Consider the following 13863-nt stretch of genomic DNA (forward strand, 5'->3'; position numbering starts at 1 on the left):
AAAAGGCGAGGTGTGGGGTGCGGCTAGAGTGGCTTTCCATTGGAAGAAGGAAAGCCGCGACTGCAACGTTGTCATGGTCATATTCTCGCAATGAGAACATGAACCATCCACGAACGCTGCCTCAGTGTGATCGCTGCCCAGACAAGTGAGGCAGCGCCCATGGCCGTCGGAAGCAGAGAGAAAGCGACCATATCCAGGAATCACACAAAGACGGAAAAGCATCTTTATAAAGACACGTCTTTAAAAAGATGTTCAACGTCAATGTGTGTGCTCTAACAGAGAAAATATACACTTTAGCAGGAATATACACTCTTTAAGCACTGTCGATGAGCCCAGGGGCGAAATTTGCACTCATCGTGCAGAAGGAGAGAAAGCCGCTGGAAATGTGCCGTATATTCAACAGCATACGCTTCTTAAGAGGTGAATGGAACAGCAGTAGTATTCAGCTCGCTGATAGTACAACCGCTTGGCTCCGAAGAAAAAATCTGAATGAGTGGTTGCGAGCCAGCTCCTTTTATACCCGTATGTCCGAGGGAGTGGCATGCAAATTCTCATTGGCCTTTTCTCAAAGATCTGAGGTGTTCAGGGCTCTCAAGAGCGACCCCTAGTGTCACTACATCGACACAACGTCAAGTGAGTGACAGAAGGGGAACTATAGCTTCTATCCCCTAACCCTACCCCTAAACCTAACCCTCACAAAAAACTTTCTGCATTTTTACATTTTCAAAATAACAATGTTTAGTATGTTTTTTAAGCGATTTGAATTATGGGAACACTAGAAATGTCCTCATAAACCACATTTATAGCATAATACCCTTGTAATTACCATTTTGTAACCTAAAAGTCCTCCTAAACCACTTAATCCTGCCCACACACACATGTATGATATGTAGGGCAATGAGGCAACGTATACTGGGAAATACAACTCATAAAATCCAAAATATATCAAATATATCAAAAATTCCTTTGGATATCTGTTACTTAAGTCCAAATGATATAAAAAGTGACATGAGATGATTTTTTGCTTATCATTTTCCACTCGTGTCTGTTTTAGAGTTAAAATTGAAAACGCTTGATGTTTTAGAGACTCATACTCTCCCAGTAGTATAAACTCATCCTTAAAACATCAACAGTATACATTGAATCAGGAGATGCTGATAGTTTGACATGAGTTCTGTTCCAAAACCTAGTGAGCTGCCTTGCTACCTACTCCCTACATAGGCAGCTGTCTTCTAAGGCAGCATCCAACTGAAATGGAACCTGATAAGTGACTGATCTACATTGGCAGCAATGCTGGCCACCCCACCCACAAAAAGCACTCCTCACATGAAGACCACGGGAGACTCGGCTCTTCATTAATTCCAACAGAAATGGACATTAGCATGTTGCTAAGTTAATCACGCGATTCTCTTGGTGCGTCCCAAACCGCACACTTCTACACTATTCTACTTCATTTTGTAGCGTAAGTAGTGCAAATAGTATGTTTACACTGAAAAAGAAGTGTACTATGTGTACGCGGATGATGCACTTCTTCAGTTGTCTAAATGGAGTGTGGAATGTTGCAGTTCATGCACTCAGTGCTCATGGCTTGCCGTAAATAGCAGAAGGGGGCGGAGTTACCTTGCTGCATTGCTGGTCTGACAAAACAATTGTAAATAATGGAAAATGTGGCAACTAGTGAAACTTCAGTGGAGACAGCACCTTACAAATGTGAGTTGAATGTTTTACCATCACCCTACGCTGTGATAATATGTTCATTATTTGAGAGACAAGTGTTGAACAGAGTATAGCTAACGCACTACAGCTAACAGCAACACATCACACGCACTTGAAATGTTACTTCCGTCAGCTGTTAAATGGTGAATGCTTCCATGTAGTAAAACAACTACAACAACAACAAAACATTAGTGTCCTATTTGGGAAAACACTACACTTTGAATATTCAAACATGACATTTTAGATTGCATTGTGTATTCTGTAAGTGCACAGTGTATCGTGCATCATATAGTATAGTACAGCTAATGATAAGCATCAAAATACATAGCACACACAAATAATGGATAAAATAGTCCATTTTCGATTAAATTTAAATACTTTTCAGTATTGAATGATGTATTTACTTTTCACTGAGCTTTGGTAACCTGCCATTTTTAGCTCAAGAATCTATTTCTACTTTATCTAACCGAAAGAAATGACTTTTGTCGGTGAAACCTAATTTGTCAGGTTGATTAAGTCAAGCATTTTTGACTCGAATAAAACCTTTTCATTTAGATATTTCCACATAAAGCACATTTTATTAAAAAGTGCGTGATTTTGCTGCCTACCTTTTGGAAGAGCCTTTGCATCGAGAGCGAGCCTAATGTTGTCTTAAAATGCCTTCTAGGTAGGCAGCATGAACGGCACTAGAGCTGGGCTACCGGGGCTTAAGACACAGATGTTTTCTGTAAAGTCCTGAATGTTTTTATAATCTTGTAGTGATGTCAGAAGTACCAGTGCTTTGGTATCAAGTTGATACTAAAACATATTATATTTTAATATTTTATTAAAAATATATAAAGTTAAGATATTGGAAACTGTGTTGAGTTGGTCCATCCAGGTGCAGTAAGTAACATATTTAGATATATAACCCTGAAAACAAAGACTAATATAGGCCTACAGATGAGCTCAAGGAATCTGCAAACTTCAAGTCATGAGCAAGGAGAATTGCATTTTTTTGCAAAACTCTTTTATTAAGACACGATACAATAAACTTCACAAACTTTTGCAAATCCAGCAACTATTTTCTTCCTCTTATGTACCTATTTGTGCCTATTTACAGCCAGCCGTCTTCTAAATCCACTTAAAGCACCAGACGAATCAATGATATAAAACATAAACCTACGGAAAGCCGAAAGGGACAATATAGTGTTTTCTTTTTTTATTTCTTCTTCTTTTTTTTTTTTATCACGCTTTAAAATACATATTGTTAAAGCACACAATTTCTGATCTTCGCTATCTTCTTATTTAAACTGACAAAATGTACTTGACAAATTAGGTTACACCAGGAAAAGTACATTTTATGGGTTAGATCAAGTAAAAATAGATCCTTGAGATAACAAATTGCAAGTCACTACTTTGTCAGTGTAAAAAGTGTGTGTGTGGGGGGGGGGAAGGAGAATGTGAAAGAGAGAGAGACCAAGAGAAAGAGTGTGATTGGAGCAAGAGACAGCTAGGCCAGAAGACTAACGGGACCTTCCTCCATCCCCATGTGACATCACACTTGAGCTGTATTCAGAGAAGTTTGAGGTTAGAGAGTGCAAGGTTGTGCTGAACTCAGGGGACACATGTGGTTTTGCTGATGGCTATTTGATGAAGAGCTTCTTAATTCCACTTCACTGAAATAAGCAGAGTCAAATACTGCAGTTAGTCTCTAAACACATTCAACTGATCCCCAATTGAAATCAATTTTCAAATCATTTCAGCTGTTGCACTGTAAAAAACAGCATGTAAGACTTACTTCATTTTTCTTTTGCAAGTTTTTGCACACAGGTTTTGTAAGTATATAAAACCTATGCACTTTTACATGCTATTCACTTTTAAGACTTTTAAGACACGCTATACACTTCAAATAGCTCAATGAGGCGAGTACAGATGTATTTGCTTAATATTTGTTAGTTCAAGCTTGAACTAACTTATTCAAGTAAAAAGTACAATATCTTTTCTGCTATATTTACTTCACCCCAAAATAATTTTTTTCAGTGTGCGAGGTCAGCATGTGGAAACAGATTTCAAGCCTGTCTAGTGTCAGGGGTGCTGCAGTGTGTTATTTCTGTCACTACCTGCACAAAACAGAATTGCAACAGGTTTGTTTGAACGACCCAACATAGCAACTATGGCTCAAACAGTGGCTTGAGTTTGCAGTAGTACTATCTGTTTGACTAAAAAATGGAACATAATTAAGTAGCCCCCAAAAACCCAATACTTAAAAAAAAAAAAAAAAAGTAAATAAAGGTTACAGTATTACTTTTCTAAATAGATTAAGATATAAATAGATTTTTGAATAGATATTGTTCCTCAAATAATCAGCATATGGTTTTAGAACGACACAAAGATGAGAAAATATTGACAGAATTTTTATTTTTGGATCAACTATTTTACAATTACGAAGCATTAGTAGCAAGCTAGTTTGTTGGTTGTTACTGTTAACTACACATTATTACTGATGAACAAACTAGGTCATATCTACAAGTTGGGCCTAATTAATAAGACGGAACAGATACAAATACATCATTTAAGCACTGTTTTAGTTTCCACTGGCTGTACAGTTAACTCCATAGACAGATCCCTCAACCAGTAATAATCCTATGATCATTACTGGGTAATATTACAGAGGGATACTCAAGGAAAAGATGGCATGTGCAAGACTAACAGTGATTTACTAAACATATTAGATGGCATATGGCAGTCAGTTCCATAAAGTGGGGCAGCAAAGTCCTGGTTGTGCTGTATTTTGACTGTAGGGATCACACACATTCTCAGCCAGTAATACTTTTCCTTTGAAAGAAGGTTTGACTGTGTTTTCCATTTAAAAGCAGTTAAATAAAAATCGCTTACCTTTTCTGTGTAAAGTTATGTCCAACTTTACAACTTCATTGCCATGACGTAATGCCGTAAAACCTAAAGCGACCATAAAATCTATGATTTAAACAACTTAACAAATTTTACAAATTAAATAAAGTAAATATAGCAGAAATGATTAAGTACATTCTACATTAAATAATGTAGTTTAAGTGTGAACTTAAAAATATTAAGTAAATTATTCATTCAAATGTAAAAAATTAATGCTCTAGCTTGTAGGTAAATACTATTTATGATCGTTTGTTATCTTTACAATGTGTCATCATGAGTCAATCCTTAAGTAGAAAACCTTGTCAAATTTAGTTGCTAATTTGAGTAAATTTCACTGGTTAATAAAACATTTTTTTTTACTTAACTTTTCAAACTGGTGTTCCCAGCATGCACTGGGCATGAATAAATAATGAGCTTGCATGGTTTCACAAGTTTATTTACACAATTTATATTGTTAATTTTGTTGTTACGAGAGGTAATTTCATGTTTTGTGCAGTTTGAAGACATTTTCTACTCAAAATTACTCGTTCGTGATCAAAAAAATAATAATCTGTTGAGTGTCACTGTCATCGTGTTTTGTGAACCAAGTGTTGAGGTCTGTCGCAGCTTTAAATCCAGTTTTTTTTACCAGTAATGCAAGGTAGTGTTGTCTCATTGATTACAGAGCATGCATTAAGCTTCACTGTGGAAGGCTTCTATATGTCATATGGTACATGATTAAACGTGTTTGAAAAATAAAACAAGTTTATTTAAGTACCATGTATCATATTTGTTTGTAAGTCACTGTTTTTCTAAAATGTTTAAGTTAAATTTACTCAATCAATATTAAGTCATAAAGTTAAGTAGATTTTATTTAATTTTATACCATTGTGTGCAACAACTTGTAAAATAAAAATTACTTTTATAAAATTATAAGCTTCACATTTCTGACTTTAAATGCTCCAAGAATTGGCCCCATTTACTTTACATTTTAAATGCCTCACTGTAACCATGCTTTTTGTTTTGTTTTTTTAAGAAAAGGAGGGAAGAGTCGAAATCTTTTGTGGTAATCAACATTAGGGTTTTTCACACTTGAAATCATTAACCCCGGTTTATGGTTACCCCAGGTAAACGTAATCCTGGTTATCCTGTTTCATGTTTCACACTGTTCATACTTTACCCTGCTCTGCTCTTCTTTGAAATGTCGCCAAACAAATCAGCTCTGTTTGTCTTTCATCTTCTGAAATATGCCACAAAAACACAGAATACTGTGTCCCCCAAAAACATGATTTGTGTCTCTATCTTCTGACTGGCATTGCCAGCAGGTGGGTGTGTCTTTAAGACCAAGCCTATACAATCTAGAGTGGGTCCAATAGAATCTATGTAAAATCTTAAATTGCATGAGGTGAACCCTTGCACCTCTAGATACAGATTTGACGTTTTTTAGAATCCCAGCCCACACTCCCTCATCCAATACCAAGTTTAAATCTTTCTCCCATAATCTCTTAATAGAAGTTGAAGCTCCGTCCCCCAGACTCTGAATTAGCAGGGAGTAATAAATACACTGATGCCTCATAACCATTTCCAAAATCAGTAATCACCTCTCCCAGAATGTCTGCCGCTTTAGGGGGGTGTGTGCTACTCCCAAAAACAATACAGAGCAGGTGGCGTAGCTGTAAATACTTATAGAACTGAGATCTGGGTATCCCAAAATGTTGAACCAAATTTTCAAAAGATCTCAACACTCCACTCTCATATAGGTCACCGAGTGTAGTAACCCCCCTCACAATCCACTCTGACCAGCAGAAAGGGGACTTATTTATACATAATTTAGGGTTCAGCTGTATGCTCGAAGCAACATTTAAATAAATGTCCAAATTAAACACTCTTTGCACTTTTTCCATACAGAGTGCAAATGCGAGATAACGGGGTGTAACTTCTCCAGTTAGTTTAATAGAAAGGCTTTGCAATGGCAAAATAAGGGCAAGAACTTCCTGTTCAATACAAAACCAGGGAGGAGCTCTCTCAGGTGGAAGCGACCAATGAGCCAAATGTCTGAGACCGAATGCATAATAATAAAACAAAATCTTGGGTAGGCCTAGCCCACCTTTGTCAATCGGACTATGTAACTTATTAAAATGTAATCTGGGATGTTTACCATTCCAAATGAAGGACTTCGCTATGCTATCAAATTGCTTGAAATAAGAGAGGGGGACATCTACAGGGAGAGATTGTAACAGGTAGTTGAACAATTCATTTTAATAACATTAACCTTCCCAATCATAGATAAATGTAATGAAGCCCACCTGCCCACATCGCTTGAAAACCTTTTTATTAAGAGGTCATAATTAACTCCAACTAAATCAGACAAATTTGCTGGGAATAAAATGCCCAAATACTTAATGCCCTGTTTGGGCCACTGGAAGGTGCCCAGCTGAAAAGCCGTTACTGGACAGTATGCTGTCAGAGCCAAAGCTTCGGATTTAGACCAATTTACTCTGTATCCTGAGAACTTAGAAAAGGAATTAATAATTCTGTGGAGGCAAGGCAACAACTTTCTTTAACATTCAAACACTGCATCGTTTCACACTATATACCTTTGGCACTGCAACATAAATGCAGTGCTAACCCTGCTCCGGAGCAGTGTTTCATAACCCAGGGTGAAAAGCAGTGGTAACCCCCTTTCAAAATTACAAGTGTGAAAAGTTGCTTTACCCGGGGTTAAAAGCAGAGTTTAGAATGAAGATAAACCCGGGGTTAAGCGCAGTGTGAAAAGCCCTATTATGCCACAAATGCTCTCAATTAAGCTTAATTTTGTATTGAACCCAGAATATTCCTGAATCATCTCTGAATCATCCTGAGCACATTAAGTTACACCAATAAAGCTAATTTTAAGAGTTAGATTAGATACAAATAGCTCCTAAAGGTAACAATTGCAGGATACCACTTTTTATCATGTACTGTACATTGCACATAAATATGCTGGAAAAGTAAAACACATGGTAACACTTAATATATAGCATGGTAATAATACATATATATAAAAAACATAGCTCACATAAAGGAATAATTCACCAAAACATTATAATTCTTTTATCGATTACTCACCCTCATGCCATCCCAGATGTGTATGACTTTCTTTCTTTTGCAGAACACAAATGAAGATTGAAGATGAAGAATATCTCAGCTCTGTAGGTCCATATAAAGCAAGTGAATGGTGATCAGAACTTTTAAGGCTCCAAAAAGCACAGACAGTCATAGTGAAAGTAATCCATATGACCGATGGTTAAATTAATGTCTTCTAAAGTGATACGATTGCTTTGGGTGAGAAATTGATCAATATTACTACAACTGTCTGTGATTTTTGGAGCTACAAAGGTCTGATTACCATTCACTTGCACTCTATGGACCTACAGAGCTGAGATATTCTACTAAAAATCTTTGCTTGTGTTCTGCTGAAGATAGAAAGTCATACACATTTGGGATGGCATGAGGGTGAGTAAATGATGAAAGAATTGTAATTTTTGGTTGAACTATCCCTTTAAGCATGTGAAGGGGACTGGCCATGGGTTATTACTCAGTCCAAGTAACAACCATTTATGCAAACAAACAGGTTTACAAATAAACAGCATGCCTAACTGGTTCTTATATCTCACACATCAACTAATGGTTTTACGGCAAGAAACAGCCTTACTTTGTGAATTCATTAGAACAGCTGGAGCATTGCTGAATTGCCCCTTGAGTATACATTCCATTTAAATGCATCAGGACACTCTTTTGTCTGACATTTCTGTTAAAGATTCTTCTTAAGATTACAAAAATCCCATTAGCACACTAACTTCTTTTTCAAAGCAGCCTACACATGCAATGAATAATACAGATGAAAGGTGTCCACACATATCTGAATTTTGTCATGAATTAGTTAAAAATAAATGGCATGGTAACAGAATATCTGCACTCAAACAAGCACATGCAGAACTAATATAAATTGCCATGATGTCTCTCTTCCTGCTGAAGTTAATGCAGAGATGGAGCCAAAAAATCAGAAATACCTCAGGGAGACTGTATATTTTGAGATGTAGTCAATCTAAAATGACATTTGTTAGTCCGCAGCTGTGCTCTTCACCTACGGATCTGATCAGAGCTGGTCTACTGTAGTCATGGAAACGGCCACATTTGTGTTATGCCAGTGATAAAATACACATAATGGCTACATTAAATCAATGGCAATCAGAATCTATTTTTTCACTTATCAAAACAGCTAAGAGCCCTGATGGGCTAAACTCATTTTTAATACTTCTGAAGTATGTTTTGATTAAGTAAAGCTTAACCGGATGTACTGAGCACCCACACTCAACTGAAATTATTTAAACAAGTGGAATACTGTGGAGGTTGAACAAGGTAATAAAGCAATACCTAAGTCTTAAAGTCTTAAAGTGATAGTTCAACCAAAAATTTAAATTCTCTCATTATTTACTCACCCTCATGATATCCCAGGTGTGTATGACTGTCTTTCTTCACCAGAACACATTTGAAGAAAAATAAAAAAATATCACAGCTCAGTAGGTCCTTAAAATGCAAGAAGATAGTGAACAGACCTTTGAAGCTCCAAAAATCACAGACAGTCAGCATAAACGGCACCGATAGGACACATTAACGTCTTCTAAAGTGATACAATCATTTTTGGTGCGAAAAATATAAATATTTAAGTACTTTTTTTAACTCTAAATCATTGCTTCCGGTAAGCTTCACAAGAGGGTGGAGATCACGTGGTGCCATGATACGGATGTAATCTCATGTTCTCCTCTCAGTTAAGACATCCAGGATAAGCACACAAATGCAGCATTGTGAGAAAATAAGCAGATAAAAACAGATCTAAACCAAAACCAACACAGCTCCTGTACAGCTTTCCTCCTTCTAACTTGTAAACAGCGCTGCTCATCCAGCTGTGACTCGCGTGCATCCGTTCTCATGTGCTTCAAATGCCAATGCGATTACTTCACACTGCGTACCACTTCTGACCAGAAGCATGATTTAGAGTTTATATCTTTTTCACACCAAAAGTGATTGTGCCTCTTTAGAAGATCTAATTTATGCTGACTGTCTGTGATTTTTGGAGCTTCATAAATCGGATCACCATTCATGCATTTTAAGGACCTACTGAGCTGAGATATTTTATTTTTTTCTTCAAATGTGTTCTGGTGAAGAAAAAGTCATACACACCTGGGATATCATGAAGGTGAGTAAATAATGAGAGAATTTTAATATTTGGGTGAACTGTCCCTTTAAGGCTCGGTCACCCTTGCGCAGTAAAATTTTCCCTTTGCAAATTTCATGTGGGGTTCAAGTTTGGTAAACTTTGATGTGCGACTCTGAATTGTTGACCAATAGCAATAGCCATTCACACATAATCACTGATTCACACATTGCTTTCACATACAGTATAATCAGTCACTTACATTTTAAGGGGGTAGGGGTTAGGGGGTAAAGTTAAGAAAATATGCATTCCTGTTGACTACTACATAATTTACAATTACCAACTCGCATTACAACTTGCTTTTGGTGCCCCTCTGTGGACATTTCACCCAGAAACTGGAGATCACACGTGCACATACATTCAGCAACACTTCCAGCTTTGGCCACTGGGGGCAGTAGTTCAAATTTTAGCAGTTACAGACTGTGTTCTGAGTCCATGTAGCTGCTAGTAGAATCTCAAAGTTGCCATCTTGCAATTACAGTAATTCTGACAAGACGAGACAAGAACACAGTATAAACAAAAGCTGCGTCTGAATAGCCATATTTCCCTTTCACATCGTAAGCTAAAAACATTATGCCAATGGATTAGTATGTCGAAATTGTCAGTATTGATAAAAGAGTAAGCGAGAAATACCCAGATGACGTACTATTTCTGTCAAGATTATGAAATGCAGATCCACTGGACACTTTACGATCCCATAATCCCTTGGAAGCTGAGGTGACGCCACGTTTAAAACGTTGGATTTAAAAGAATGGCAGAGAACCACGAGTCGGACAGCCCTTTTAACTGTAAGTGATATATGTAATTTACCAAGAAAGTAGTTCCTTGTGCTTAAATGGTGCTTGTTTAACAAAACCAGAGTAGAATATTTTTGCGGTTGTTGTTATTGCAATATATATACACAGCTCATCCAATCAGAATTTATTGTCAGAACTATCCACATTATAGTATCTTTTAAAATTAGATGTCTTTTCTACAAATTCTTACGTGCTAAAAGTGCAATATGGACACACAATATAATGATACAAAAGAATCCAGCAGTGCAAAAATTGCAAAGGAATTAATTCTTTATAAAAAAAATAAATAAGAAAAAAAAATTTCTCTATTTTACCAGCTGGTACTGTAGAATATTGGTTACATTTCTATGTTGGGGAAAAATTTTGTCATTGTCTCATTTATGCTTAAAGTAATATCTAGCATAAACAGCCCATTTTGTAGATGTCTCTCCATAATTATTTCCCCTTGAACATCCAGACATGAACTGGCTGAGAACGCTGACTGAATCATTCATGAGAAAAGTGCACATGCAAGATCATAATGTGAAAATATAATTAAATTGCAATATGAGCTGCCTTCATGAATTTCTCCTTCTGAAGTCCATACAGCAAGTCATAAATGTATTTAGAAAGAGAAGTGTACAGTATGTGGCTCTTAAATTCTCACATACTGTAGATGCCTGATCTGAAGTTTAGATTACAGGCACAAACTAAAGAGTACATCAAGCATACATGACTGTGAGCACTGTGAACTATACCTTTATGAATACTTGGAATACTACAACAACATGTGACATTTGATTTTCCCGCAAAGAAGACTGAATAAACCAGACCAAAGATCAGTGTAACAGTTAAAGGTTGGGCAACAGTCAACGTAAAGTTTAATGGTAAAACTCAACATAAAACAAACACACACATGCAGCGCAGCCACGTGCGTCTCTCTCTCTCTCTCGAACTGGCGTCTCCGGCCCCCCTTTATCTCGCTCTCCCGTTGATCATCTGATTCAGCGCCGGCCGTGCACCCTCACGGCCCGGCCATGCCCTCCTCGTCGTCACAATCAGACAAACACCAGCCTGTTACTGCACAACAAACACACTGGGTGGCCAATCAGTGACTGAGTTTCAATAAAGAAGCAAATCAAGCTTCAAGTGCAGTCTATAGCAGTGCTTTTAAAATGAAGATCTTAAATAGACAATTAAACATACAGTAGTTTAAAGGGCAAGACTAAGGGTTGAAGGAAAAGTTGTCCCAAAAATGAAAAAGTCTGTCTTCATTTACTTGCCCTCAAGTCATTCCAAACATTTATGGTTTTCTTTCTGAAACTCAAAAGGAGATTTTGAAGAATATTCACATTTCTTTTTCATTCAACAAAAACATAATGACCATAGGCTGTCAAGATCCAAAACGGTAAAAAAGCACCATAAACGCAGTCCATATAAAACATGCATTATATTCTGTTAATAAGCGCTTTTACATGGACATTTTAACATTGATTATGCTCAATAACCCCCAAAAATAAGGTACTGTTAACACCTTAAATGGTTTTCCTTCACACTGGTAGATTTTTGCCCATTACTTCGATTTTGCATTGCATGTGAACACCTTTACTGGTGTTCTTACCGGCTTATCCAATCTGCACAACTGCTGTGCACATGTCTATTTACGTTTTGATGATTTCAAACCTGTTAAACGCAGGATTTTTTGGATAAGGTGATTTTTGGTAGTTATTAGCATATTGGTGTGCATGTAAATGCGCTTATTGACATCACACCTGGCAAAATATGTCTGAGGTGCAAGTGCTGATAAGATTTGAGAGCTATGGCAGAGCAACTTTAGGTCTGTTTCTCGTAAAAAGCTTTCATATGGCATCAGAAGACTTGAAATGAAGTACAAAAGTCGAATAGACAACTTTTATGGGGCTTTTTGTCATTTATGGAGCTCAGCAGTGTTCCTACCTTTCACTTTCATTGTATGGAAGAGAGCACATTGAGGATTCTGCTAAATTTCTCCTTTTGACGAAAGTCAAACAGGTTTGAAACAACATGATGGTGAGTAATACATAAATGGTTATCAAAAAAACAAAACAAAAAAAAACATAATACTGGTAAGCTTTTGATAACATGGCTGTAATGAGTTAAAGTGACTTACTGCAGGTGTTGTCTGCCTCATCCGATCCATCTGGACACTCTGGTTCTCCATCACACTGCCAGCGCCCAGGAACACACTGACCGTTCGCACATGCAAACTCTGAGGGCGCACATGTCTTCTTCACTGCAAATGGAGAAAGAGAGAGTTATATTTATGTACCGGGTAAACAGTAAACATCAATGACTATGTATATTCTATAAGAATATTGCAATTAGAACTTTGTACCCATTAAGGATTCTGTACTCATAAAACACTGTGCTGCAATAAGCAGCTGCCTATTTTATCAAATTTTTAAAGTACTTTTTTAACCTTTTCAGAGTAGATTGGTTTGAACCAAAGTTCAGTTCTCTCCCCCTGCTTGTCTCTTTTCACATTCTACTTTTGGTTCCAAATACCGGCACTGGAATGAGTTCTGAAGTGGGTTGGAAGCAAACTGGGCTGGTTGTGACGTCATCACAACAACATTCCACAGTCAATATGGCCAAATTATAAAATAAATAAAAATAATATGGCCAATTTATACCAGCCCAGCTTCCAAGATTGTCAAAATCAGTGACTGACTAGTTATTTATCAACATGACGTAATCTAACTAAAGAGATTCAAATCTGTTTCCGCACCACCGGCACAGTGAGAGACTGGCTATACACTTGTCATTACATTCACAGTTCACGCATAACTTTGATGAGGCAGCTGTCTTCGGTTTCGGATACTTCTGGAACACTGTATTGGTTCAACAGCGTGTTTTGTGTATAGGTCCCTCTTTTTATGTATTTATTAAATCATTTGACAGTCTTTTTATTGTTTGTATCTGCATTCAACAACATTACACAAGCACAATATGCCCTGTGTTTTATACCTTTTTAAAGCAGCATTTAATATTGCATTCGAGGTAAATGATAAAGTTATTTCCTCATCCCCAATAATAGGATATAAAGCAATATTTGTTCATTATCCTACTTTGTCTAATGCTGCTGACTTTATGACTGATCTTCGATATCAATCTTGTCTTACTTTGAATTAAGTCAAATTACCCTCTTGATAGAAGAATAACATGAAACCCACATAAGGTTTTAAAACATTGTTATTTGAACTG

General features: G+C 36.9%; 1 protein-coding gene across 3 annotated transcripts in view; it reads right to left on the minus strand.

Moving 5' to 3' along the window:
- Window positions 1-13863, minus strand: part of LOC127441003 (low-density lipoprotein receptor-related protein 8-like) — a 180676-nt gene that overhangs the window by 120766 nt on the left and 46047 nt on the right. For all 3 annotated transcript variants that reach the window (XM_051698114.1, XM_051698113.1, XM_051698112.1), the window contains exon 3: window positions 12770-12892. In XM_051698114.1, the coding sequence (XP_051554074.1) occupies window positions 12770-12892 (123 nt within the window). The remainder of the gene's footprint in view (window positions 1-12769; window positions 12893-13863) is intronic.

This window comes from Myxocyprinus asiaticus, chromosome 5 (assembly GCF_019703515.2).
Source record: "Myxocyprinus asiaticus isolate MX2 ecotype Aquarium Trade chromosome 5, UBuf_Myxa_2, whole genome shotgun sequence".
NCBI lineage: Eukaryota > Metazoa > Chordata > Actinopteri > Cypriniformes > Catostomidae > Myxocyprinus > Myxocyprinus asiaticus.